This window comes from Leptodactylus fuscus, unplaced genomic scaffold (genome assembly GCF_031893055.1).
Source record: "Leptodactylus fuscus isolate aLepFus1 unplaced genomic scaffold, aLepFus1.hap2 HAP2_SCAFFOLD_139, whole genome shotgun sequence".
Taxonomy (NCBI): Eukaryota; Metazoa; Chordata; class Amphibia; order Anura; family Leptodactylidae; genus Leptodactylus; species Leptodactylus fuscus.
This window is the reverse complement of record NW_027440161.1, coordinates 47684-75167: the sequence shown is the minus strand read 5'-3', so window position 1 is coordinate 75167 and position 27484 is coordinate 47684. Positions and strand designations below refer to the sequence as shown.

The 27484-nt window shown below is 42.6% G+C and overlaps 1 protein-coding gene across 1 annotated transcript in view; it reads left to right on the top strand.

The window, feature by feature from the left end:
• LOC142187209 (ATP-binding cassette sub-family G member 1-like) overlaps positions 1 to 27484 on the top strand; it is a gene marked incomplete at its 3' end in the record, with an annotated part of 110445 nt that overhangs the window by 42113 nt on the left and 40848 nt on the right. Inside the window, exons 3-8 of the mRNA XM_075261462.1 lie at positions 5996 to 6113; positions 13122 to 13254; positions 13686 to 13736; positions 15285 to 15430; positions 21147 to 21270; positions 21962 to 22076. Coding sequence (XP_075117563.1) covers positions 5996 to 6113; positions 13122 to 13254; positions 13686 to 13736; positions 15285 to 15430; positions 21147 to 21270; positions 21962 to 22076 — 687 coding nt within the window. The remainder of the gene's footprint in view (positions 1 to 5995; positions 6114 to 13121; positions 13255 to 13685; positions 13737 to 15284; positions 15431 to 21146; positions 21271 to 21961; positions 22077 to 27484) is intronic.

Here is a 27484-nt window from a genome sequence, read left to right as displayed (position 1 = left end):
CAGCTCCGGTGCATAAGTATACACACCCCACAGAATAATGAGGCTGCTCCGGTGCATAAGTATACACACCCCACAGAATAATGAGGCTGCTCCGGTGCATAAGTATACACACCCCACAGAATAATGAGGCTGCTCCGGTGCATAAGTATACACACCCCACAGAATAATGAGGCTGCTCCGGTGCATAAGTATACACACCCTGCGGAATAATGAGGCTGCTCCGGTGCATAAGTATACACACCCTGCGGAATAATGAGGCTGCTCCGGTGCATAAGTATACACACCCTGCGGAATAATGAGGCTGCTCCGGTGCATAAGTATACACACCCTGCGGAATAATAAAGCCTCACAGACTCAGGGGCAATGAGGTAAAGCTGAGGTGCAGGGTAACCCTCTTTATGTATAGGGTTGAAGCTAATGGGTTAATTTACCTGCAGTCCCATGTCAGCCAGCAGATAATGCAGTTATGTCATGGGTTTACCTGCAGTCCTATGTAAAACCTCATATAACACATTGCATTGAGTCTCTGCAGTCCCATGTCAGCAGCAGATAATACATTATAGTCTCTGGGTTATAATAATGGACGAGGAGTATCGGCAGTCCCAGGTAAGGAGATTGGAGTCAGGTTTAGGTTATGTGAGTTATCCTGCAGTCCTATGTAAGCCTTCAGGTAGTTGTGACATTGGAGGGGAGACCTGCAGTCCTATGTAATTCCACAGATCATTATATGCTGGTTGGGTTGTTGTTTCTTTCTCATAGACTTTGTGTTTTGCTCCCTCCTTGCTGTCAGTGAATGAAGTCTTGTCTCTCTTCTAATCCGTCTCACAGCTGAGGTTTTGCTACAGTTGTATGTTGTCTGGACAATCCTATATGAGCTGGGCCGGACTGCAGACTGATATATTGTATGTAACCCCTCCACTTCCTGACGTTTATTGCTGCATTGTTAATGTTTGTTACAATGTAACATGGAAAGTGAAACCTATTACGTTCTAATGTGATGTATCTTGTGTATACAAGTGCTATAGAAGCCTCTGTATCTCCATGGTAACAGACTACAACCCCCCCCCCCCCCACATGATGTCACATGATTCCCCTCCCCCTGGAGCCCAAGACATTGCTGCAGCTGCATCCCCCTCCTCTCCCCTCTGTTTACTAGATTACACTGAGTTTTTCAGCAGACAGTAAAGCGAGTCAGCAGGTGAAGCCGATGACACGGAGACACTCACATGTACGGTGGATCTGATAGCCTCTGCTTAGTGATGTTACTGATACAAGTGTGAACACCGAGCGAGGACTGTCACAAGGATTCTTCACATTTTGCACTTTTGGAGAAAGCTGTGAGTGTCGTCTCGTCTCCTATTAAAAATAGATTAAGTTCCTGCGTCGCTCACACCGCCATCAGGCTGCTCGTACCGTGATGTCATCGCTGCAGGGAGCTGAGGATTAAAGTGTGCCATATAAACCAATAGAGGGCGAGTATTAGGGAGATAGGAAAGAACACGAGGACCTGCAAATGTGACAAACCCTCAGCTGTGACAAGTATCAGCTCTACGTGGGGGATAGAACGGCCCATTCACTGACAGCAAGCAGAGGATAGAGCAGAGAGAAGCCGAATAGCGAATAATGTCCTGTAAATAATCTGTACAGTCATCATATAAATGACACAACCTATATAAATAGATACAATGTAACTAATATGTAACAATACACAAGTATCACGGAAGTAATAGAATAGAGGTATGGGAAAGTCCTGCTACAGGATCAGGTCATGGGGGGGGTCCGGCACGTGTCAGTCAGCTGATTGGAGGCTCAGATAAGTGACCCCTTCTCTTCTCCAGCCAATGACATCACATTCATCGGTCACATGTCCTGATCACTGTTCAGTCCCTTTCAAATGAATGAGGCTGAGCTGCAATACCAAGTACAGCCACTATACACTGTACGGCGCTAGTGAAGAGGTCACAGCTCTCATCTGAGCCTTGGGGCTGTGGGGTGTCAGACCCCCCCCATTAAAGTAATATTGATGACCTGCCCTCGCTGACAGTCCCAGAAGTCATTGCAGCCCCATGTACAGAGGTTCAGCCCCTTTTATACATCACGTAAAGCTCGCTGGCCCTCACTAATGTCTCCTCCATATTAAACAAAGTCTGGGATGAAATATTAAGCCGCAGCCATTATTAGGAGAGGGGGATCAGAGCGGCCCATTGAAAAACTCCGACTCCCTGAGACTGCAGACCAAACTCTGACGTCCTGCAGTCACCACTAGGGGGAGCTGATTCATACAGAAAGCATTGAACTCTATGGTACAGTCAGCCCCCCCTAGTGGTGATGGCAGGAATATACTGTGTGTGTATTAAATGACACTCCAGGACTTAAAGGGGATGTCCGGACTATGACATTGATTGTCAGGGCCTAGTAACCACTTGCCAAGGACATCGCCGTACGTTGTCTTGTGGCTGTGCTGGGTATTACAGCTCAGTGCTGCAGCATGGCCATGTGACTAATGCATGTGATGTCACTGGCTTGTGCTCAGTGTCACAGTTTCGGACATTCCCTTTAAAGAGTGATTAAACTATTCCCCACCCGTCTGCTAGTCAGAGACTGTTTCTGCTTCACATTCAGACTTGAGCAAATGAGTCTAAGCTGCAATACTAAGTGCGGCCACTATACCATGGATGGCGCTGTGCTTGGGGAGCAGAGAGAGGCTGCAGCACTCCTAGCACTAACCCCAGTAATCCCAGTCTCATCCAGTACTCAGTGGCTGTACAGAGTGTCTCTCACTCCAGAGGACTCGGGGGGTCCATACATTATAATGAAGGTCTATTGATTCTGAAGTACAGGTGTAATTCTCCGTTCCTCCTGCGGGTATGCTGTAGGGAAAACAATCACTTCTCATTAGCCAGTAGCTGATTGCTGGAGGGCCAGAGAGCAGAACACTCCGTCATCATCTTATCATTGGGGGGTCTTTCTGCCAGATGGTCGTGTTAAAGGTGCATGTCCTCCTTAAGGTCTCACTCTATTTGGGCGGAGTTACCTTTAAGGATTTCTGTTATTTTGAAGGGTTGCTGTCAGCAGCCAGACGAGTCACAGGACAGAAGTCTCCCGGCTGGTTCCATCCTCACTGAGATCTCAGAATTGGGGCCGAAATTCATCATTAATAAAGGAAAGTGAGGAGGGAAAAAGGGTCTCATTAAGTGTCTGAGAGTGAAGACGCCTCAGGCCCCCTACCCACAATCCCTCGCTTCTCTCCTGGCACGTACAGCGTTCTTAGTGTGGACTCCCTGCAAAATGTTCTGTGCCGGAATAATCTGCAGAGAAGGATTTCACAGCCCGGAAACTTCTATGACATGTACAATATATACAGTGTGTGTGTGTGTGTGTGTGTATATATATATGGTTATCTATCTGCCCCTATTCACATCTGTCACTACTTCTCACACAATCTCTTCCATTCCTTGCCCTCTGTTCACACTCGGGGTTGCAGTTCCGGACACGTTGTGGTTGGCGCCCTCCTATAACTCTGATGGGTCCCATCACTGACCATTATTGGGGTCTATGGCGGCGCCCCCTCTGTGGTGGACAGTAAGCACTACCTGCCCTGCCGGAGTCTGCTGACAGTATGAGTGTGACCAGGGCCTTATAGACTGTCTGCCTGCTCCTGATATCAGTCCTCAGTCTGCGGCCGCCGGGTTATTACACCAAGTCTAATGGATGGACCAGTGACCTCCAGCGTCCTCTCCTGATCAATACTGGGCAAGAGTCTGCAGGGAGAGCGATGCTCTGCGCCTATCGATCACGTAATGCATAATGGAAATATCCAGAGAGGCGGCTGTTGCTGGGGTGCAGGGGACGGGGACGGGGTGCGGAGGACGGGGTGCAGGGGACGGGGTGCAGGGGACGGGGTGCAGGGGACAGGGTGCGGAGGACGGGGTGCAGGGGACGGGGTGCAGGGGACGGGGTGCAGGGGACGTGGTGCAGGGGACGGGGTGCAGGGGACGGGGTGCGGAGGACGGGGTGCAGGGGACGGGGGACGGGGTGCGGAGGACGGGGTGCAGGGGACGGGGTGCAGGGGACGTGGTGCAGGGGACGGGGTGCAGGAGACAGGGGATGGGGGACGGGGTGCAGGGGACGGGGTGCAGGGGACAGAGTGCGGAGAACGGGGTGCAGGGGACGGGGTGCAGGAGACAGGGTACGGGGGACGGGGTGCAGGGGACGGGGTGCAGGGGACGGGGTGCAGGGGACAGGGTGCGGAGGACGGGGTGCAGGGGACGGGGTGCAGGAGACGGGGTGCAGGGGACAGAGTGCGGAGAACGGGGTGCAGGGGACGGGGTGCAGGAGACAGGGTACGGGGGACGGGGTGCAGGGGACGGGGTGCAGGGGACAGGGTGCGGAGGACGGGGTGCAGGGGACGGGGTGCAGGAGACGGGGTGCAGGAGACAGGAGATGGGGGGAAGGGTGCAGGGGACGGGGTGCAGGAGACAGGGGACGGGGTGCAGGAGACAGGGTACGGGGGACGGGGTGCAGGGGACGGGGTGTGGCCGGCACTACTATTGCTCTGGTGTTTATCATGTGTTTTATTCTGGGGGTAATTCTGTGTAGTAAAGGGGTAAAGAGGGCTTGTATGTTTTCCATATGATGGAAGGTTAGATAGGATCTCTGCTTGCTGTCACTCATCGTGTCCTGTCATGTGATTGGCACGCAGGTGCACGGCTCGTCACATCACACGGCTCGTCACATCACACGGCTCGTCACCTCACACGCCTCATCACGTCACGCGGCTCGTCACATCACGCGGCTCGTCACATCACACGGCTCGTCACGTCACACGGCTCGTCACCTCACACGCCTCATCACGTCACACGGCTCGTCACATCACGCGGCTCGTCACATCACGCGGCTCGTCACGTCACACGGCTCTGACACACTGTCCCATCTATCTCTCTGATGTGTCCTATAGGATATCTGTAATGTCGGCTTGTAGGTGCGAGTTCCTCTTTACGCCCGGACAATAACACCAATCTATTTGTCTGTATTTCGGCCTCTGACGTTCCGTCTCACGTTCCCACAGGAGATGAATAGAAAGTATTTATGGCCTCGGAGAAGAAATTATATCATTATGGTGTCAGGGGGTCGCCTGGATAATGGCCGCACTATGGCCCATCATCGCGGGGCGACCCTGCGGAAATCCTGTGCGCGGTTTTATAATTTGCCCCTTTCTGTAGTGAGGACAATGGGTATAGTGTGGCCGCTCAGACAGGGGCCCCTCCCACTATCCCGGGTTCATACGGGGCCCGATGTTTAATTCATGCAGAGACGGCGTCAGCTATTACATGTGAGAGATGAGGAGCCATCTTGTGTCTTCAGACTTGGTCTCTGTTTATTAGACGGGTCCATTAGAACAAGTCGGTCCCAGAGGGTCCCAGTGATGAGCTGTCAGGTTTCCCTGCAGCACCCCCACAGGGGAAATGAAGTATTACACCCTGCCCATACAGATCACTGGATTGTCTATGTGATGCTGGACCGGACAAGTCCTCCAGACTGAGACCCCGCTGGTGACCTCTGTCCAGTCTGGCCAAGTGATGAAGATCCTAAACAGGGGACCCCTCCTCATATAGAAGACATATAGGAATATATGACAAGTGGTTTTCTAATCCTGACACCCCATTAATTGTTGGGGCTCCCTCATTTGGTCCCTACATCTGTTCCCCACTCCCTAGAGGTGCATTGGGGTACTCTGACTTTGGGGATTACCAGGACGGTCCATGGATTATGATCATGTAATACTCCTTTCCCCCTGTGGTGGCGCTGCAGGGGATTGTGAGGTTCTTCCCCTATAGGTGACTATTACTAGCAGGACGTCCTCTGATATCTTTATGTTCCTTGGACCTTTCCATCTAAAATGTAATATCCACAGGGGCACCCCTTTAAGGTCCCGAGCCTGTGAGACCCCCCCCCCCTCCCCCCGGGTTTATTTTGGTATTTTTTGTATTTTTAGGTTATAAAACTCTGCTGAAGGGAATCTCTGGGAAATTCACTTGTGGAGAACTTGTGGCCATAATGGGCCCGTCGGGGGCCGGGAAGTCAACGCTGATGAACATCCTGGCGGGATACAGGTGAGTCCTAGGACCGTATATAATCTATATCATTTATAGCCGTATATAATCTATATCATTTATAGCCGTATATAATCTATCTGCCCCCGTATATAATCTATCAACCCCCGTATATAATCTATCTGCCCCCGTATATAATCTATATCATTTATAGCCGTATATAATCTACCTCCTCCTGTATATAATCTATCAGCTCCCGTATATAATGTATAGCTATATATAATCTATCTGCCCCTGTATATAATCTTCCTGCCCCTGTATATAATCTACCTGCCCCTTTATATAATCTATCTGCCCCGTATATAATCTATCTGCCCCCGTATATAATCTATCTGCCCCCGTATATAATCTATCTGCCCCCGTATATAATCTATCTGCCCCCCTATATAATCTATCTGCCCCCGTATATAATCTTCCTGCCCCCGTGTATAATCTTCCTGCCCCCGTATATAATCTTCCTGCCCCTGTATATAATCTTCCTGCCCCTGTATATAATCTATCTGCCCCTGTATATAATCTTCCTGCCCCCGTATATAATCTTCCTGCCCCCGTATATAATCTATCTGCCCCGTATATAATCTATCTGCCCCCGTATATAATCTATCTGCCCCCGTATATAATCTATCTGCCCCCGTATATAATCTATCTGCCCCCGTATATAATCTATCTGCCCCCGTATATAATCTATCTGCCCCGTATATAATCTATCTGCCCCCGTATATAATCTATCTGCCCCCGTATATAATCTATCTGCCCCCGTATATAATCTATCTGCCCCCGTATATAATCTATCTGCCCCCGTATATAATCTATCTGCCCCCGTATATAATCTATCTGCCCCCGTATATAATCTATCTGCCCCCGTATATAATCTATCTGCCCCGTATATAATCTATCTGCCCCCGTATATAATCTTCCTGCCCCCGTATATAATCTTCCTGCCCCTGTATATAATCTATCTGCCCCTGAATATAATCTTCCGTCCCCTGTATATAATCTATCTGCCCCTGTATATAATGTATCTGCCCCTGTATATAATGTATCTGCCCCTGTATATAATGTATCTGCCCCCGTATATAATGTATCTGCCCCCGTATATAATCTATCTGCCCCCGTATATAATCTATCTGCCCCCGTATATAATCTATCTGCCCCCGTATATAATCTATCTGCCCCCGTATATAATCTATCTGCCCCCGTATATAATCTATCTGCCCCCGTATATAATCTATCTGCCCCCGTATATAATCTATCTGCCCCTGTATATAATCTATCTGCCCCCGTATATAATCTATCTGCCCCCGTATATAATCTATCTGCCCCGTATATAATCTATCTGCCCCCGTATATAATCTATCTGCCCCGTATATAATCTATCTGCCCCCGTATATAATCTATCTGCCCCCGTATATAATCTATCTGCCCCGTATATAATCTATCTGCCCCCGTATATAATCTTCCTGCCCCCGTATATAATCTTCCTGCCCCTGTATATAATCTATCTGCCCCTGTATATAATCTTCCGTCCCCTGTATATAATCTATCTGCCCCTGTATATAATGTATCTGCCCCTGTATATAATGTATCTGCCCCTGTATATAATGTATCTGCCCCTGTATATAATGTATCTGCCCCTGTATATAATGTATCTGCCCCTGTATATATTCTTCCTGCCCCTGTATATAATCTTCCTGCCCCTGTATATAATCTGTCTGCCCCTGTATATAATCTATCTGCCCCTGTATATAATCTATCTACCCCTGTATATAATCTTCCTGCCCCTGTATATAATCTATCTGCCCCTGTATATAATCTATCAGTCCCCTGTATATAATCTATCTGCCCCTGTATATAATCTATCTGCCCCTGTATATAATCTATCTGCCCCTGTATATAATCTATCAGTCCCCTGTATATAATCTATCTGCCCCCGTATATAATCTATCTGCCCCTGTATATAATCTATCAGTCCCCTGTATATAATCTATCAGCCCCTGTGTATACTATATAGCTGTATATAATCTACCTGCCCCTGTATATAATATCTGCCCCTGTATATAATCTACCTGCCCCTGTATATAATCTACCTCCTCCTGTATATATTATCTGCCCCCGTATATAATCTACCTGCCCCTGTATATAATCTACCTGCCCCTGTATATAATCTATCTGCCCCCGTATATAATCTACCTCCTCCTGTATATAATATCTGCCCCGTATATAATCTTCCTGCCCCTGTATATAGCTGTATATAATCTATCAGCCCCCGTATATAGTATATAGCTGTATATAATCTATCAGCCCCTGTATATAGTATATAGCTGTATATAATCTATCAGCCCCCGTATATAATCTATCAGCCCCCGTATATAGTATATAGCTGTATATAATCTATCTGCCCCCGTATATAATCTATCAGCCCCCGTATATAGTATATAGCTGTATATAATCTATTTGCCCCCGTATATAGTATATAGCTGTATATAATCTATCTGCCCCCGTATATAATCTATCAGCCCCCGTATATAGTATATAGCTGTATATAATCTATCAGCCCCCGTATATAGTATATAGCTGTATATAATCTATCAGCCCCCGTATATAGTATATAGCTGTATATAAGCTATCAGCCCCTGTATATAGTATATAGCTGTATATAATCTATCTGCCCCCGTATATAATCTATCAGCCCCCGTATATAGTATATAGCTGTATATAATCTATCAGCCCCTGTATATAGTATATAGCTGTATATAATCTATCAGCCCCCGTATATAGTATATAGCTGTATATAATCTTCCTGCCCCTGTATATAGTATATAGCTGTATATAATCTTCCTGCCCCTGTATATAGTATATAGCTGTATATAATCTATCAGCCCCCGTATATAGTATATAGCTGTATATAATCTATCAGCCCCTGTATATAGTATATAGCTGTATATAATCTATCAGCCCCTGTATATAGTATATAGCTGTATATAATCTTCCTGCCCCTGTATATAGTATATAGCTGTATATAATCTATCAGCCCCCGTATATAGTATATAGCTGTATATAATCTATCAGCCCCTGTATATAGTATATAGCTGTATATAATCTATCAGCCCCTGTATATAGTATATAGCTGTATATAATCTATCAGCCCCTGTATATAGTATATAGCTGTATATAATCTATCAGCCCCTGTATATAGTATATAGCTGTATATAATCTATCAGCCCCCATATATAGTATATAGCTGTATATAATCTATCATCCCCCGTATATAGTATATAGCTGTATATAATCTATCAGCCCCTGTATATAGTATATAGCTGTATATAATCTTCCTGCCCCTGTATATAGTATATAGCTGTATATAATCTATCAGCCCCCGTATATAGTATATAGCTGTATATAATCTATCAACCCCCGTATATAGTATATAGCTGTATATAATCTATCAGCCCCCGTATATAGTATATAGCTGTATATAATCTATCAGCCCCCGTATATAGTATATAGCTGTATATAATCTTCCTGCCCCTGTATATAGTATATAGCTGTATATAATCTATCAGCCCCCGTATATAATCTATCAGCCCCCGTATATAGTATATAGCTGTATATAATCTATCAGCCCCCGTATATAGTATATAGCTGTATATAATCTTCCTGCCCCCGTATATAGTATATAGCTGTATATAATCTATCAGCCCCCGTATATAGTATATAGCTGTATATAATCTTCCTGCCCCTGTATATAGTATATAGCTGTATATAATCTATCTGCCCCCGTATATAATCTATCAGCCCCCGTATATAGTATATAGCTGTATATAATCTATCAGCCCCCGTATATAGTATATAGCTGTATATAATCTATCAGCCCCTGTATATAGTATATAGCTGTATATAATCTATCAGCCCCCGTATATAGTATATAGCTGTATATAATCTATCAGCCCCCGTATATAGTATATAGCTGTATATAATCTTCCTGCCCCTGTATATAGTATATAGCTGTATATAATCTATCAGCCCCCGTATATAATCTATCAGCCCCCGTATATAGTATATAGCTGTATATAATCTATCAGCCCCCGTATATAGTATATAGCTGTATATAATCTTCCTGCCCCCGTATATAGTATATAGCTGTATATAATCTATCAGCCCCCGTATATAGTATATAGCTGTATATAATCTTCCTGCCCCCGTATATAGTATATAGCTGTATATAATCTTCCTGCCCCTGTATATAGTATATAGCTGTATATAATCTATCAGCCCCCGTATATAGTATATAGCTGTATATAATCTATCAGCCCCCGTATATAGTATATAGCTGTATATAATCTTCCTGCCCCCGTATATAGTATATAGCTGTATATAATCTATCAGCCCCCGTATATAGTATATAGCTGTATATAATCTTCCTGCCCCCGTATATAGTATATAGCTGTATATAATCTTCCTGCCCCTGTATATAGTATATAGCTGTATATAATCTATCAGCCCCCGTATATAGTATATAGCTGTATATAATCTATCAGCCCCCGTATATAGTATATAGCTGTATATAATCTATCAGCCCCTGTATATAGTATATAGCTGTATATAATCTTCCTGCCCCTGTATATAGTATATAGCTGTATATAATCTATCAGCCCCCGTATATAGTATATAGCTGTATATAATCTATCAGCCCCCGTATATAGTATATAGCTGTATATAATCTTCCTGCCCCCGTATATAGTATATAGCTGTATATAATCTTCCTGCCCCTGTATATAGTATATAGCTGTATATAATCTTCCTGCCCCTGTATATAGTATATAGCTGTATATAATCTATCAGCCCCCGTATATAGTATATAGCTGTATATAATCTATCAGCCCCCGTATATAGTATATAGCTGTATATAATCTTCCTGCCCCCGTATATAGTATATAGCTGTATATAATCTTCCTGCCCCTGTATATAGTATATAGCTGTATATAATCTTCCTGCCCCTGTATATAGTATATAGCTGTATATAATCTATCAGCCCCTGTATATAGTATATAGCTGTATATAATCTTCCTGCCCCTGTATATAGTATATAGCTGTATATAATCTTCCTGCCCCCGTATATAGTATATAGCTGTATATAATCTTCCTGCCCCTGTATATAGTATATAGCTGTATATAATCTATCTGCCCCCGTATATAGTATATAGCTGTATATAATCTATCAGCCCCCGTATATAGTATATAGCTGTATATAATCTATCAGCCCCTGTATATAGTATATAGCTGTATATAATCTATCAGCCCCCGTATATAGTATATAGCTGTATATAATCTATCAGCCCCCGTATATAGTATATAGCTGTATATAATCTATCTGCCCCCGTATATAATCTATCAGCCCCGTATATAGTATATAGCTGTATATAATCTATCATCCCCCGTATATAGTATATAGCTGTATATAATCTATCAGCCCCTGTATATAGTATATAGCTGTATATAATCTATCATCCCCCGTATATAGTATATAGCTGTATATAATCTATCTGCCCCCGTATATAATCTATCAGCCCCGTATATAGTATATAGCTGTATATAATCTATCAGCCCCTGTATATAGTATATAGCTGTATATAATCTATCAGCCCCCGTATATAGTATATAGCTGTATATAATCTTCCTGCCCCCGTATATAGTATATAGCTGTATATAATCTTCCTGCCCCTGTATATAGTATATAGCTGTATATAATCTATCAGCCCCTGTATATAGTATATAGCTGTATATAATCTTCCTGCCCCTGTATATAGTATATAGCTGTATATAATCTTCCTGCCCCCGTATATAGTATATAGCTGTATATAATCTTCCTGCCCCTGTATATAGTATATAGCTGTATATAATCTATCTGCCCCCGTATATAATCTATCAGCCCCGTATATAGTATATAGCTGTATATAATCTATCATCCCCCGTATATAGTATATAGCTGTATATAATCTATCAGCCCCTGTATATAGTATATAGCTGTATATAATCTATCATCCCCCGTATATAGTATATAGCTGTATATAATCTATCTGCCCCCGTATATAATCTATCAGCCCCGTATATAGTATATAGCTGTATATAATCTATCAGCCCCTGTATATAGTATATAGCTGTATATAATCTATCATCCCCCGTATATAGTATATAGCTGTATATAATCTATCAGCCCCTGTATATAGTATATAGCTGTATATAATCTATCATCCCCCGTATATAGTATATAGCTGTATATAATCTTCCTGCCCCTGTATATAGTATATAGCTGTATATAATCTTCCTGCCCCTGTATATAGTATATAGCTGTATATAATCTATCAGCCCCTGTATATAATCTATCAGCCCCCGTATATAGTATATAGCTGTATATAATCTTCCTGCCCCTGTATATAGTATATAGCTGTATATAATCTATCAGCCCCCGTATATAGTATATAGCTGTATATAATCTTCCTGCCCCTGTATATAGTATATAGCTGTATATAATCTTCCTGCCCCTGTATATAGTATATAGCTGTATATAATCTATCAGCCCCCGTATATAGTATATAGCTGTATATAATCTATCATCCCCCGTATATAGTATATAGCTGTATATAATCTTCCTGCCCCTGTATATAGTATATAGCTGTATATAATCTTCCTGCCCCCGGGGCTGTGCTTTACCCCCTCAGGGTACAGCGTAGTTGGTGCTCGGAGAGGTTTTCCCTATTTTCGTACCTCTTTTCTTCGGCCGCCATCTTGGGGCTGATGTCACTTTATAGAGTTGTCTGCTTTGTCTGGCGGCTCCTTATGATTCCGGCCGGTGAGTATTGGGGTCCATCGTGTCCGCCCCCCCTGCGGATTGTACTTTGGGGTCTGTACAGACTATAGTTTCATGGCGGGTGATCCCCCGAGTCCTCTGACTGATTCGGGCCGTTGCGTCGTCTCCGGACATTAATGCGACTTTCTTCTGTTCCCCAGGGAGACGGGCATGAAGGGCGAGATCCTCATCAATGGGCAGCCGCGGGACCTGAGGACCTTCCGCAAAGTCTCCTGTTATATCATGCAAGACGACATGTTATTGCCGCACCTCACCGTGCAGGAGGCCATGATGGTGAGAGCGCCCCCTGCAGCCCGCACTTATGGCCGCGCCGTTTCTTTATGAGCTGCCTCCATGTTACCCCCACTTATAGCTTCACCCCATAGTAGGCGGCAGATTCCCGAAACCTTGTGGAGGACTGGCCTTGTGGGTATCGGTGACCTGAGAGGAATACCCGCCCCCTCCCCCACCTCCCCCTCCTCCTGTCATTGTGGGGGTCCGGCTACTGGGACCAGCGAGACCCCACAGTCAGCCCCGTGTCCTCTCCCTCCATGTCACCGATTGTCGGGGTGTCCTGAGGAAGACGCCGGACGAGTCTCCTTATCTAATGATGATGACACTTCTTATTGCTCTCGCATTCTATTCCTACCCCGGGGGGGGGGGGGGGGTGACACTGACAGTCCGTTGTTCTTCTCTATACATCTCTCATACATCTTATATTTTAGGTTTCTGCTCACCTGAAGCTACAAGAAAAAGATGAGGGACGAAGAGAAATGGTGAGTGACCCGCAGACTTCTCGCCCCTCCTGACAGAGACCTGAGGGGGGGGGGGGGGGGGGTCTGTCATCCAGGGGCCGTAACCCCAATACTAACCTGTGGGTGTCCTCGAATCTGTGTCACATGTCTGGATACCAGGACAGACCTATAGGACCGGCCATCTTCTTAGTGTGCGCCCCCTGCAGGACACCTGTATACACCGGGCTTTAGTCTGACCGTATACTCTCTGTATACCTTCCTATAGGACCGGCCATCTTCTTAGTGTGCGCCCCCTGCAGGACACCTGTATACACCAGGCTTTAGTCTGACCATATACTCTCTGTATACCTTCCTATAGGACCGGCCATCTTCTTAGTGTGCGCCCCCTGCAGGACACCTGTATACACCAGGCTTTAGTCTGACCATATACTCTCTGTATACCTTCCTATAGGACCGGCCATCTTCTTAGTGTGCGCCCCCTGCAGGACACCTGTATACACCAGGCTTTAGTCTGACCATATACTCTCTGTATACCTTCCTATAGGACCGGCCATCTTCTTAGTGTGCGCCCCCTGCAGGACACCTGTATACACCAGGCTTTAGTCTGACCGTATACTCTCTGTATACCTTCCTATAGGACCGGCCATCTTCTTAGTGTGCGCCCCCTGCAGGACACCTGTATACACCAGGCTTTAGTCTGACCGTATACTCTCTGTATACCTTCCTATAGGACCGGCCATCTTCTTAGTGTGCGCCCCCTGCAGGACACCTGTATACACCAGGCTTTAGTCTGACCGTATACTCTCTGTATACCTTCCTATAGGACCGGCCATCTTCTTAGTGTGCGCCCCCTGCAGGACACCTGTATACACCCCAGGCTTTAGTCTGACCGTATACTCTCTGTATACCTTCCTATAGGACCGGCCATCTTCTTAGTGTGCGCCCCCTGCAGGACACCTGTATACACCGGGCTTTAGTCTGACCGTATACTCTCTGTATACCTTCCTATAGGACCGGCCATCTTCTTAGTGTGCGCCCCCTGCAGGACACCTGTATACACCAGGCTTTAGTCTGACCGTATACTCTCTGTATACCTTCCTATAGGACCGGCCATCTTCTTAGTGTGCGCCCCCTGCAGGACACCTGTATACACCGGGCTTTAGTCTGACTGTATACTCTCTGTATACCTTCCTATAGGACCGGCCATCTTCTAAGTGTGCGCCCCCTGCAGGACACCTGTATACACCGGGCTTTAGTCTGACCGTATACTCTCTGTATACCTTCCTATAGGACCGGCCATCTTCTTAGTGTGCGCCCTCTGCAGGACACCTGTATACACCAGGCTTTAGTCTGACCGTATACTCTCTGTATACCTTCCTATAGGACCGGCCATCTTCTTAGTGTGCGCCCCCTGCAGGACACCTGTATACACCAGGCTTTAGTCTGACCGTATACTCTCTGTATACCTTCCTATAGGACCGGCCATCTTCTTAGTGTGCGCCCCCTGCAGGACACCTGTATACACCGGGCTTTAGTCTGACCGTATACTCTCTGTATACCTTCCTATAGGTAAAGGAGATCCTGACCGCCCTGGGATTGTTGCCTTGTGCCGACACCAGGACCGGCTGCCTCTCCGGGGGTCAGAGGAAACGTTTAGCCATTGCACTAGAGCTGGTGAACAACCCCCCGGTGATGTTCTTTGATGAGCCCACCAGGTAGGTACCTATAGCTATGAGTTGTATGGCGGGAGACCACGTACCGTGACTGGCAGGAGCGGGTCCTAAATCAACACTGGCGACGTGTTTGGTGGAGGTCTCAGTAGCGGTAGAAACCGGGATCAGACGCTGATGACATGTCATGGGTGGGGGGCGATAGGCTGTTATGGTGGGACAACCCATTTAGAGTTTCCATAGCATTGACCTGCCCAATATTACATGATTATATTATAGGATACAGTGGGCAATGTGAGCATTCACTGGTGTCAGTATGGGGGTGTCAGCTGTGACCAGAATCCGGGGGGGCCCACACATCACCCTCAGCACACTAGACTGGGCTAAACGTCTTTGCTCTCCTTTCTGATTCCCATTGATGGCAGTCCGCGCATTGTAGACGTATTCCCCCTGCCCTCTGGTGCACGGAAGGCAGAAGATTTATGTTACACCGCCTTCCACTGTCAGAAAGGAGAAAAGTAACCCTTTATAGTGCAGAAGGGGTTGTATGAAGAGGCTGTGACACATAAGGGGGCAGGAAAACGATGTGGGGGGCCACGGACAAGAGATGGAGTGGGGCTGGTGTGCACAGACGTTGCGAAGTTGTCATGGCGGCCTGGGCCAGATAGAGAAGAAAAGGGAAATGTAAATGCTGCTATAATGTAGAAATGGGTCCTGGCTGAGGATTGTGAGAATACAGTTACCCCGGGGGCCCAGGCTGAGTGTTTGCACCAGGTCCTGTACTCATTGTATACAGTAGTTACACCTAATTCATCCTGTTAGCGGGTCATACAAACATACATGTCCCCTATAATACCGCTCCTATGTAACACGCGCACAATGTCTGCTTATCCCATATCGCTGTCTGACTCTATCCAGGCGGCTCCAGAACACACTGAAGGAAACTGGTCAACTTCTAATCCATTAACTTTTAATTAAATCAGGAATTATGAAAATGGGTCAGAGGAGGCGGCGCGGCATTATGGGATGGCGGTTATTGCTCAGGGTCAGGCTCTGTAGCATCTTCTACATTTGTGGATCCAGAAGGTCCATAGAGGCCCCGGGATATATTACACAGACCTCCCCCTTGTCCTTGTATAGACACACGCACCAGAATAAGAGGATGTTACTAATGCTCAAATAATACATCCATATAGTGCTCAAATAATACATCCATATAGTGCTCAAATAATACATCCATATAGTGCTTAAATAATACATCCATATAGTGCTTAAATAATACATCCATATAGTGCCTAAATAATACATCCATTTAGTGCTTAAATAATACATCCATATAGTGCCTAAATAATACATCCATATAGTGCTTAAATAATACATCCATATAGTGCCTAAATAATACATCCATTTAGTGCTTAAATAATACATCCATATAGTGCTTAAATAATACATCCATATAGTGCTCAAATAATACATCCATATAGTGCTTAAATAATACATCCATATAGTGCTTAAATAATACATCCATATAGTGCCTAAATAATACATCCATTTAGTGCTTAAATAATACATCCATATAGTGCCTAAATAATACATCCATATAGTGCTTAAATAATACATCCATATAGTGCTTAAATAATACATCCATATAGTGCTCAAATAATACATCCATATAGTGCTTAAATAATACATCCATATAGTGCTCAAATAATACATCCATATAGTGCTTAAATAATACATCCATATAGTGCTTAAATAATACATCCATATAGTGCTCAAATAATACATCCATATAGTGCTCAAATAATACATCCATATAGTGCCTAAATAATACATCCATTTAGTGCTTAAATAATACATCCATATAGTGCTTAAATAATACATCCATATAGTGCTTAAATAATACATCCATATAGTGCCTAAATAATACATCCATATAGTGCCTAAATAATACATCCATACAGCTGCCAAATAATAGTGTCCATATAATACATCCATATAGTGCTTAAATAATACATCCATATAGTGCCTAAATAATACATCCATATAGTGCTTAAATAATACATCCATATAGTGCTTAAATAATACATCCATATAGTGCTCAAATAATACATCCATATAGTGCTCAAATAATACATCCATATAGTGCCTAAATAATACATCCATTTAGTGCTTAAATAATACATCCATATAGTGCTTAAATAATACATCCATATAGTGCCTAAATAATACATCCATATAGTGCCTAAATAATACATCCATATAGTGCTTAAATAATACATCCATACAGCTGCCAAATAATAGTGTCCATATAATACATCCATATAGTGCTTAAATAATACATCCATACAGCTGCCGAGTAATAGTGTCCATATAATACATCTATATAGTGCTTAAATAATACATCCATATAGTGCTTAAATAATACATCCATATAGTGCTTAAATAATACATCCATATAGTGCCTAAATAATACATCCATATAGTGCTTAAATAATACATCCATATAGTGCTTAAATAATACATCCATATAGTGCTCAAATAATACATCCATATAGTGCCTAAATAATACATCCATTTAGTGCTTAAATAATACATCCATATAGTGCTTAAATAATACATCCATATAGTGCCTAAATAATACATCCATATAGTGCTTAAATAATACATCCATACAGCTGCCAAATAATAGTGTCCATATAATACATCCATATAGTGCTTAAATAATACATCCATACAGCTGCCGAGTAATAGTGTCCATATAATACATCTATATAGTGCTTAAATAATACATCCATATAGTGCTTAAATAATACATCCATATAGTGCTTAAATAATACATCCATATAGTGCCTAAATAATACATCCATATAGTGCTTAAATAATACATCCATATAGTGCTTAAATAATACATCCATATAGTGCTCAAATAATACATCCATATAGTGCTTAAATAATACATCCATATAGTGCCTAAATAATACATCCATATAGTGCTTAAATAATACATCCATACAGCTGCCAAATAATAGTGTCCATATAATACATCCATATAGTGCTTAAATAATACATCCATACAGCTGCCGAGTAATAGTGTCCATATAATACATCTATATAGTGCTTAAATAATACATCTATATAGTGCTTAAATAGAACCATACACCTACCAAATAATAGTGTCCGTATAATACATCCATATAGTGCTTAAATAATACATCCATACGGCTGCCAAGTAATAGTGTCCATATAATACATCCATATAGTGCTTAAAGAATAGAACCGTACAGCTGCCAAGTAATAGTGTCCATATAATACATCCATATAGTGCTTAAATAATACATCCATATAGTGCTCAAATAATACATCCATATAGTGCTCAAATAATACATCCATATAGTGCTTAAATAATACATCCATATAGTGCTTAAATAATACATCCATATAGTGCTTAAATAATACATCCATATAGTGCTTAAATAATACATCCATATAGTGCTCAAATAATACATCCATATAGTGCTCAAATAATACATCCATATAGTGCTTAAATAATACATCCATATAGTGCTTAAATAATACATCCATATAGTGCTCAAATAATACATCCATATAGTGCTCAAATAATACATCCATATAGTGCTCAAATAATACACCCATATAGTGCTTAAATAATACATCCATATAGTGCTTAAATAATACATCCATATAGTGCTCAAATAATACATCCATATAGTGCTCAAATAATACATCCATATAGTGCTTAAATAATACATCCATATAGTGCTTAAATAATACATCCATATAGTGCTTAAATAATACATCCATATAGTGCCGAGTAATAGTGTCCATATAATACATCTATATAGTGCTTAAATAATACATCTATATAGTGCTTAAATAGAACCATACACCTACCAAATAATAGTGTCCGTATAATACATCCATATAGTGCTTAAATAATACATCCATACGGCTGCCAAGTAATAGTGTCCATATAATACATCCATATAGTGCTTAAAGAATAGAACCGTACAGCTGCCAAGTAATAGTGTCCATATAATACATCCATATAGTGCTTAAATAATACATCCATATAGTGCTCAAATAATACATCCATATAGTGCTCAAATAATACATCCATATAGTGCTTAAATAATACATCCATATAGTGCTTAAATAATACATCCATATAGTGCTCAAATAATACATCCATATAGTGCTCAAATAATACATCCATATAGTGCTCAAATAATACATCCATATAGTGCTCAAATAATACATCCATATAGTGCTCAAATAATACATCCATATAGTGCTCAAATAATACATCCATATAGTGCTTAAATAATACATCCATATAGTGCTTAAATAATACATCCATATAGTGCTTAAATAATACATCCATATAGTGCTTAAATAATACATCCATACGGCTGCCAAGTAATAGTGTCCATATAATACATCCATATAGTGCTTAAATAATACATCCATATAGTGCTTAACTAATACATCCATATAGTGCTTAAATAATACATCCATACGGCTGCCAAGTAAGTGTCCATATAATACATCCATATAGTGCTTAAATAATACATCCATACAGCTGCCAAGTAATAGTGTCCATATAATACATCCATATAGTGCCTAAATAATACATCCATACAGCTGCCATGTAATAGTATCTATGCCCAGTACTTACAATACTGAATCAATACTTGCCACGTGATATACTGTATAACTGCTCTATAGTGCTCGGATAGCTGTGATCCAGTAGTAGCAGCAGACCGTATCTATACCATGTAATACAACAGCGTAATGCTGTAAATGATGTCGCTATAAGCCATAGCACTGTACAGTACCCTATACATTCAGTTCAGTTGTGCGACACAGTGACCAGATAACAGAACCTAGTGCAGCCAGAAAATACCTCCATACTGTAGCTAAATAGTGGTGCCATGTTGTACCCAATTAACATTTTGGAAATTGCTGTGCCATACAGTGCTCACATTACTGTGCCGCTATAATACACTCCTCTTGTGATACACTGGGTCTTCCAGCACTAAAATATAGGAGGTCTATCCTAAAGCGGCCAAAGCATTCCCTGCACTGGTTAATCTGTATTAGCAGTATACACCCCGGCCCCCTGGAGCCCCATGTCTTACCTGGGGGGAGGTCGGACCTCTTGTGATGTCATTGACTCCCAGACCCATTGAGTAGAGTGGAGTGCGTCATGTGACCGTTGAGGAGCGAGAGTTACGGCCTCCCCAGCTGTTGTCCCCAATAGGGGCCCCAGGGTATCGGGGTGTATATTAGTGATAAGTAAGTGCAGGGAATGGGCCAGTCACCTTTATTACCCCCCCCCCCCCAGATAACGCCTTTAAGGGACACCAATTAATATGTGACCCATAAAAAATAATATAAATCATATCGCCATAAAGTTACCGTATAATAGCACCATATAGTACCCAATACTTACATAATGAAAGCAATACTGTCATACCATACCCAGATAACGGTATCTTACTGAGCCCAAACAATACCGCCATACACTGGATAAATAGTACTGCCATATAGTGCCCAAGTAATTCATCTGCGGCCAATCCCTAATGGAAACGTCGGCCCGTCTAGTTTGTCCATTTTATGGTATAGTGTGGTATGAGCCTGTGATCACATGATGTCATGTCTGGACCTCGGTATAGCTGTACTTTTTATACGTATTGTTAGCGGTATTCTATTAATTGTGCACTTTTCCCTCTTCTAGCGGCCTGGACAGCTCCTCCTGCTTCCAGGTGGTCTCCTTAATGAAATCTTTAGCTCAAGGTGGCCGGAATATCATCTGCACCATTCACCAGCCCAGTGCTAAGCTGTTCGAGCTCTTTGATCAGGTGAGTTATTCCTGGCGGTGACATCACTAATAAAATAATATCGGAGTCCTCCATCAGCCCCGACATCACTAATAAAATAATATCGGAGTCCTCCACCCGCCCCGACATCACTAATAAAATAATATCGGAGTCCTCCATCAGCCCCGACATCACTAATAAAATAATATCGGAGTCCTCCATCAGCCCCGACATCACTAATAAAATAATATCGGAGTCCTCCATCAGCCCCGACATCACTAATAAAATAATATCGGAGTCCTCCATCAGCCCCGACATCACTAATAAAATAATATCGGAGTCCTCCACCCGCCCCTCCCCCCATCTCTGACCATCGTCTACAAAGAGCGCCAGGTCTCTGCGTTACACTGATTTCCATTACAATCTTGCAATACTTTATTTCCCCTGTGGGGGCGCTGCAGGCAGACTGAGCATTTACCGCCAGAGTAACCCCCCAAGTGCGGCTACTCCCTGACAACCTGCTATCAAACTTATTATCAGGAGACCCCGCTGACGATAAGACATTGATGAGGACCGCCCCTTTAATTTTGATGTTTTTTTTTTACTCTGTTTCCTCCTCGGTGACCAAATGAACAATCTTTATTCGTCGTCTGCAGAACGGTTAAAGCAAATAAATATCTTCAGTATTAGATTGCGGGATAACGTTACGGCTTTCTCTCTCCTTTATACACAGCTTTATGTATTAAGCCAAGGACAATGCATCTACCGTGGGAAAGTGGCAAATCTGGTCCCGTACCTGCGGGTCCTGGGATTAAACTGCCCGACCTATCACAACCCGGCCGACTTCAGTGAGTAACCCGAATTCTAGAAGGTTCTGTAATACAATGAGGGACACCATGGAACAATCTAGAGTGACTACATGAGGAACTACTACTCTCAGCATACACATATAGCCAGCAGTAGTATATACATCATTAAAGGGATCAACTACTGGTACATTACATTATACTCCAGAGCTGCGCTCACTATTCTGCTGGTGCAGTCACTGTGTACATACATTACATTACTTATCCTGTATTATACTCCAGAGCTGCGCTCACTATTCTGCTGGTACAGTCACTGTGTACATACATTACATTACTTATCCTGTATTATACTCCAGAGCTGCGCTCACTATTCTGCTGGTGCAGTCACTGTGTACATACATTACATTACTTATCCTGTATTATACCCCAGAGCTGCGCTCACTATTCTGCTGGTGCAGTCACTGTGTACATACATTACATTACTTATCCTGTATTATACTCCAGAGCTGCGCTCACTATTCTGCTGGTACAGTCACTGTGTACATACATTACATTACTTATCCTGTATTATACTCCAGAGCTGCGCTCACTATTCTGCTGGTACAGTCACTGTGTACATACATTACATTACTTATCCTGTATTATACTCCAGAGCTGCTCTCACTATTCTGCTGGTACAGTCACTGTGTACATACATTACATTACTTATCCTGTATTATACTCCAGAGCTGCGCTCACTATTCTGCTGGTCACTGTGTACATACATTACATTACTTATCCTGTTTTATACTCCAGAGCTGCGCTCACTATTCTGCTGGTAGTCACTGTGTACATACATTACATTACTTATCCTGTATTATACTCCAGAGCTGCGCTCACTATTCTGCTGGTACAGTCACTGTGTACATACATTACATTACTTCTCCTGTATTATACCCCAGAGCTGCGCTCACTATTCTGCTGGTACAGTCACTGTGTACATACATTACTTATCCTGTATTATACTCCAGAGCTGTGCTCACTATTCTGCTGGTACAGTCACTGTGTACATACATTACATTACTTATCCTGTATTATACTCCAGAGCTGCGCTCACTATTCTGCTGGTACAGTCACCGTGTACATACATTACATTACTTATCCTGTATTATACCCCAGAGCTGCGCTCACTATTCTGCTGGTGCAGTCACTGTGTACATACATTACATTACTTATCCTGTATTATACTCCAGAGCTGCGCTCACTATTCTGCTGGTACAGTCACTGTGTACATACATTACATTACTTATCCTGTATTATACTCCAGAGCTGCGCTCACTATTCTGCTGGTACAGTCACTGTGTACATACATTACATTACTTATCCTGTATTATACTCCAGAGCTGTGCTCACTATTTTGTTGGTACAGTCACTGTGTACATACATTACATTACTTATCCTGTATTATACTCCAGAGCTGCGCTCACTATTCTGCTGGTGCAGTCACTGTGTACATACATTACATTACTTATCCTGTATTATACTCCAGAGCTGCGCTCACTATTTTGTTGGTACAGTCACTGTGTACATACATTACATTACTTATCCTGTATTACACTCTAGAGCTGCGCTCACTATTCTGCTGGTACAGTCACTGTGTATATACATTACATTACTTATCCTGTATTATACTTCAGAGCTGCGCTCACTATTCTGCTGGTACAGTCACTGTGTACATACATTACTTATCCTGTATTATACTCCAGAGCTGCGCTCACTACTCTGCTGGTACAGTCACTTTGTACATACATTACATTACTTATCCTGTATTATACTCCAGAGCTGCGCTCACTATTCTGCTGGTACAGTCACTGTGTACAAACATTACATTACTTATCCTGTATTATACTCCAGAGCTGCGCTCACTATTCTGCTGGTACAGTCACTGTGTACATACATTACATTACATTACTTATCCTGTATTATACTCCAGAGCTGCGCTCACTATTCTGCTGGTACAGTCACTGTGTACATACATTACATTACTTATCCTGTATTATACTCCAGAGCTGCGCTCAATATTCTGCTGGTACAGTAACTGTGTACATACATTACATTGCTTATCCTGTATTATACTCCAGAGCTGCGCTCACTATTCTGCTGGTACAGTCACTGTGTACATACATTACATTACTTATCCTGTATTATACTCCAGAGCTGCGCTCACTATTCTGCTGGTACAGTCACTGTGTACATACATTACATTACTTATCCTGTATTATACTCCAGAGCTGCGCTCACTATTCTGCTGGTGCAGTCACTGTGTACATACATTACATTACTTATCCTGTATTATACTCCAGAGCTGCGCTCACTATTCTGCTGGTGCAGTCACTGTGTACATACATTACATTACTTATCCTGTATTATACTCCAGAGCTGCGCTCACTATTCTGCTGGTACAGTCACCGTGTACATACATTACATTACTTATCCTGTATTATACTCCAGAGCTGCGCTCACTATTCTGCTGGTCACTGTGTACATACATTACATTACTTATCCTGTATTATACTCCAGAGCTGCGCTCACTATTCTGCTGGTCACTGTGTACATACATTACATTACTTATCCTGTATTATACTCCAGAGCTGCGCTCACTATTCTGCTGGTAGTCACTGTGTACATACATTACATTACTTATCCTGTATTATACTCCAGAGCTGCGCTCACTATTCTGCTGGTACAGTCACTGTGTACATACATTACATTACTTATCCTGTATTATACCCCAGAGCTGCGATCACTATTCTGCTGGTACAGTCACTGTGTACATACATTACATTACTTATCCTGTATTATACCCCAGAGCTGCGCTCACTATTCTGCTGGTGCAGTCACTGTGTACATACATTACATTACTTATCCTGTATTATACTCCAGAGCTGCGCTCACTATTCTGCTGGTACAGTCACTGTGTACATACATTACATTACTTATCCTGTATTATACTCCAGAGCTGCGCTCACTATTCTGCTGGTACAGTCACTGTGTACATACATTACATTACTTATCCTGTATTATACCCCAGAGCTGCGATCACTATTCTGCTGGTACAGTCACTGTGTACATACATTACATTACTTATCCTGTATTATACCCCAGAGCTGCGCTCACTATTCTGCTGGTGCAGTCACTGTGTACATACATTACATTACTTATCCTGTATTATACTCCAGAGCTGCGCTCACTATTCTGCTGGTACAGTCACTGTGTACATACATTACATTACTTATCCTGTATTATACTCCAGAGCTGCGCTCACTATTCTGCTGGTACAGTCACTGTGTACATACATTACATTACTTATCCTGTATTATACCCCAGAGCTGCGATCACTATTCTGCTGGTACAGTCACTGTGTACATACATTACATTACTTATCCTGTATTATACCCCAGAGCTGCGCTCACTATTCTGCTGGTAGTCACTGTGTACATACATTACATTACTTATCCTGTATTATACTCCAGAGCTGCGCTCACTATTCTGCTGGTACAGTCACTGTGTACATACATTACATTACTTATCCTGTATTATACCCCAGAGCTGCGATCACTATTCTGCTGGTACAGTCACTGTGTACATACATTACATTACTTATCCTGTATTATACCCCAGAGCTGCGCTCACTATTCTGCTGGTGCAGTCACTGTGTACATACATTACATTACTTATCCTGTATTATACTCCAGAGCTGCGCTCACTATTCTGCTGGTACAGTCACTGTGTACATACATTACATTACTTATCCTGTATTATACTCCAGAGCTGTGCTCACTATTCTGCTGGTACAGTCACCGTGTACATACATTACATTACTTATCCTGTATTATACTCCAGAGCTGCGCTCACTATTCTGCTGGTCACTGTGTACATACATTACATTACTTATCCTGTATTATACTCCAGAGCTGCGCTCACTATTCTGCTGGTGCAGTCACTGTGTACATACATTACATTACTTATCCTGTATTATACTCCAGAGCTGCGCTCACTATTCTGCTGGTCACTGTGTACATACATTACATTACTTATCCTGTATTATACTCCAGAGCTGCGCTCACTATTCTGCTGGTCACTGTGTACATACATTACATTACTTATCCTGTATTATACTCCAGAGCTGCGCTCACTATTCTGCTGGTAGTCACTGTGTACATACATTACATTACTTATCCTGTATTATACTCCAGAGCTGCGCTCACTATTCTGCTGGTACAGTCACTGTGTACATACATTACATTACTTATCCTGTATTATACCCCAGAGCTGCGATCACTATTCTGCTGGTACAGTCACTGTGTACATACATTACATTACTTATCCTGTATTATACCCCAGAGCTGCGCTCACTATTCTGCTGGTGCAGTCACTGTGTACATACATTACATTACTTATCCTGTATTATACTTCAGAGCTGCGCTCACTATTCTGCTGGTACAGTCACTGTGTACATACATTAGTTATCCTGTATTATACTCCAGAGCTGCGCTCACTATTCTGCTGGTACAGTCACTTTGTACATACATTACATTACTTATCCTGTATTATACTCCAGAGCTGCGCTCACTATTCTGCTGGTACAGTCACTGTGTACAAACATTACATTACTTATCCTGTATTATACTCCAGAGCTGCGCTCACTATTCTGCTGGTACAGTCACTGTGTACATACATTACATTACTTATCCTGTATTATACTCCAGAGCTGCGCTCAATATTCTGCTGGTACAGTAACTGTGTACATACATTACATTGCTTATCCTGTATTATACTCCAGAGCTGCGCTCACTATTCTGCTGGAACAGTCACTGTGTACATACATTACATTACTTATCCTGTATTATACTCCAGAGCTGCACTCACTATTCTGCTGGTACAGTCACTGTGTACATACATTACATTACTTCTCCTGTATTATACTCCAGAGCTGCGCTCACTATTCTGCTGGTACAGTCACTGTGTACATACATTACATTACTTATCCTGTATTATACTCCAGAGCTGCGCTCACTATTCTGCTGGTGCAGTCACTGTGTACATACATTACATTACTTATCCTGTATTATACTCCAGAGCTGCACTCACGATTCTGCTGGTACAGTGACTGTGTACATATATTACATTACTTATCCTGTATTATACTCCAGAGCTGCGCTCACTATTCTGCTGGTGCAGTCACTGTGTACATACATTACATTACTTATCCTGTATTATACTCCAGAGCTGCACTCACTATTCTGCTGGTACAGTCACTGTGTACATACATTACATTACTTCTCCTGTATTATACTCCAGAGCTGCGCTCACTATTCTGCTGGTACAGTCACTGTGTACATACATTACATTACTTATCCTGTATTATACTCCAGAGCTGCGCTCACTATTCTGCTGGTCACTGTGTACAT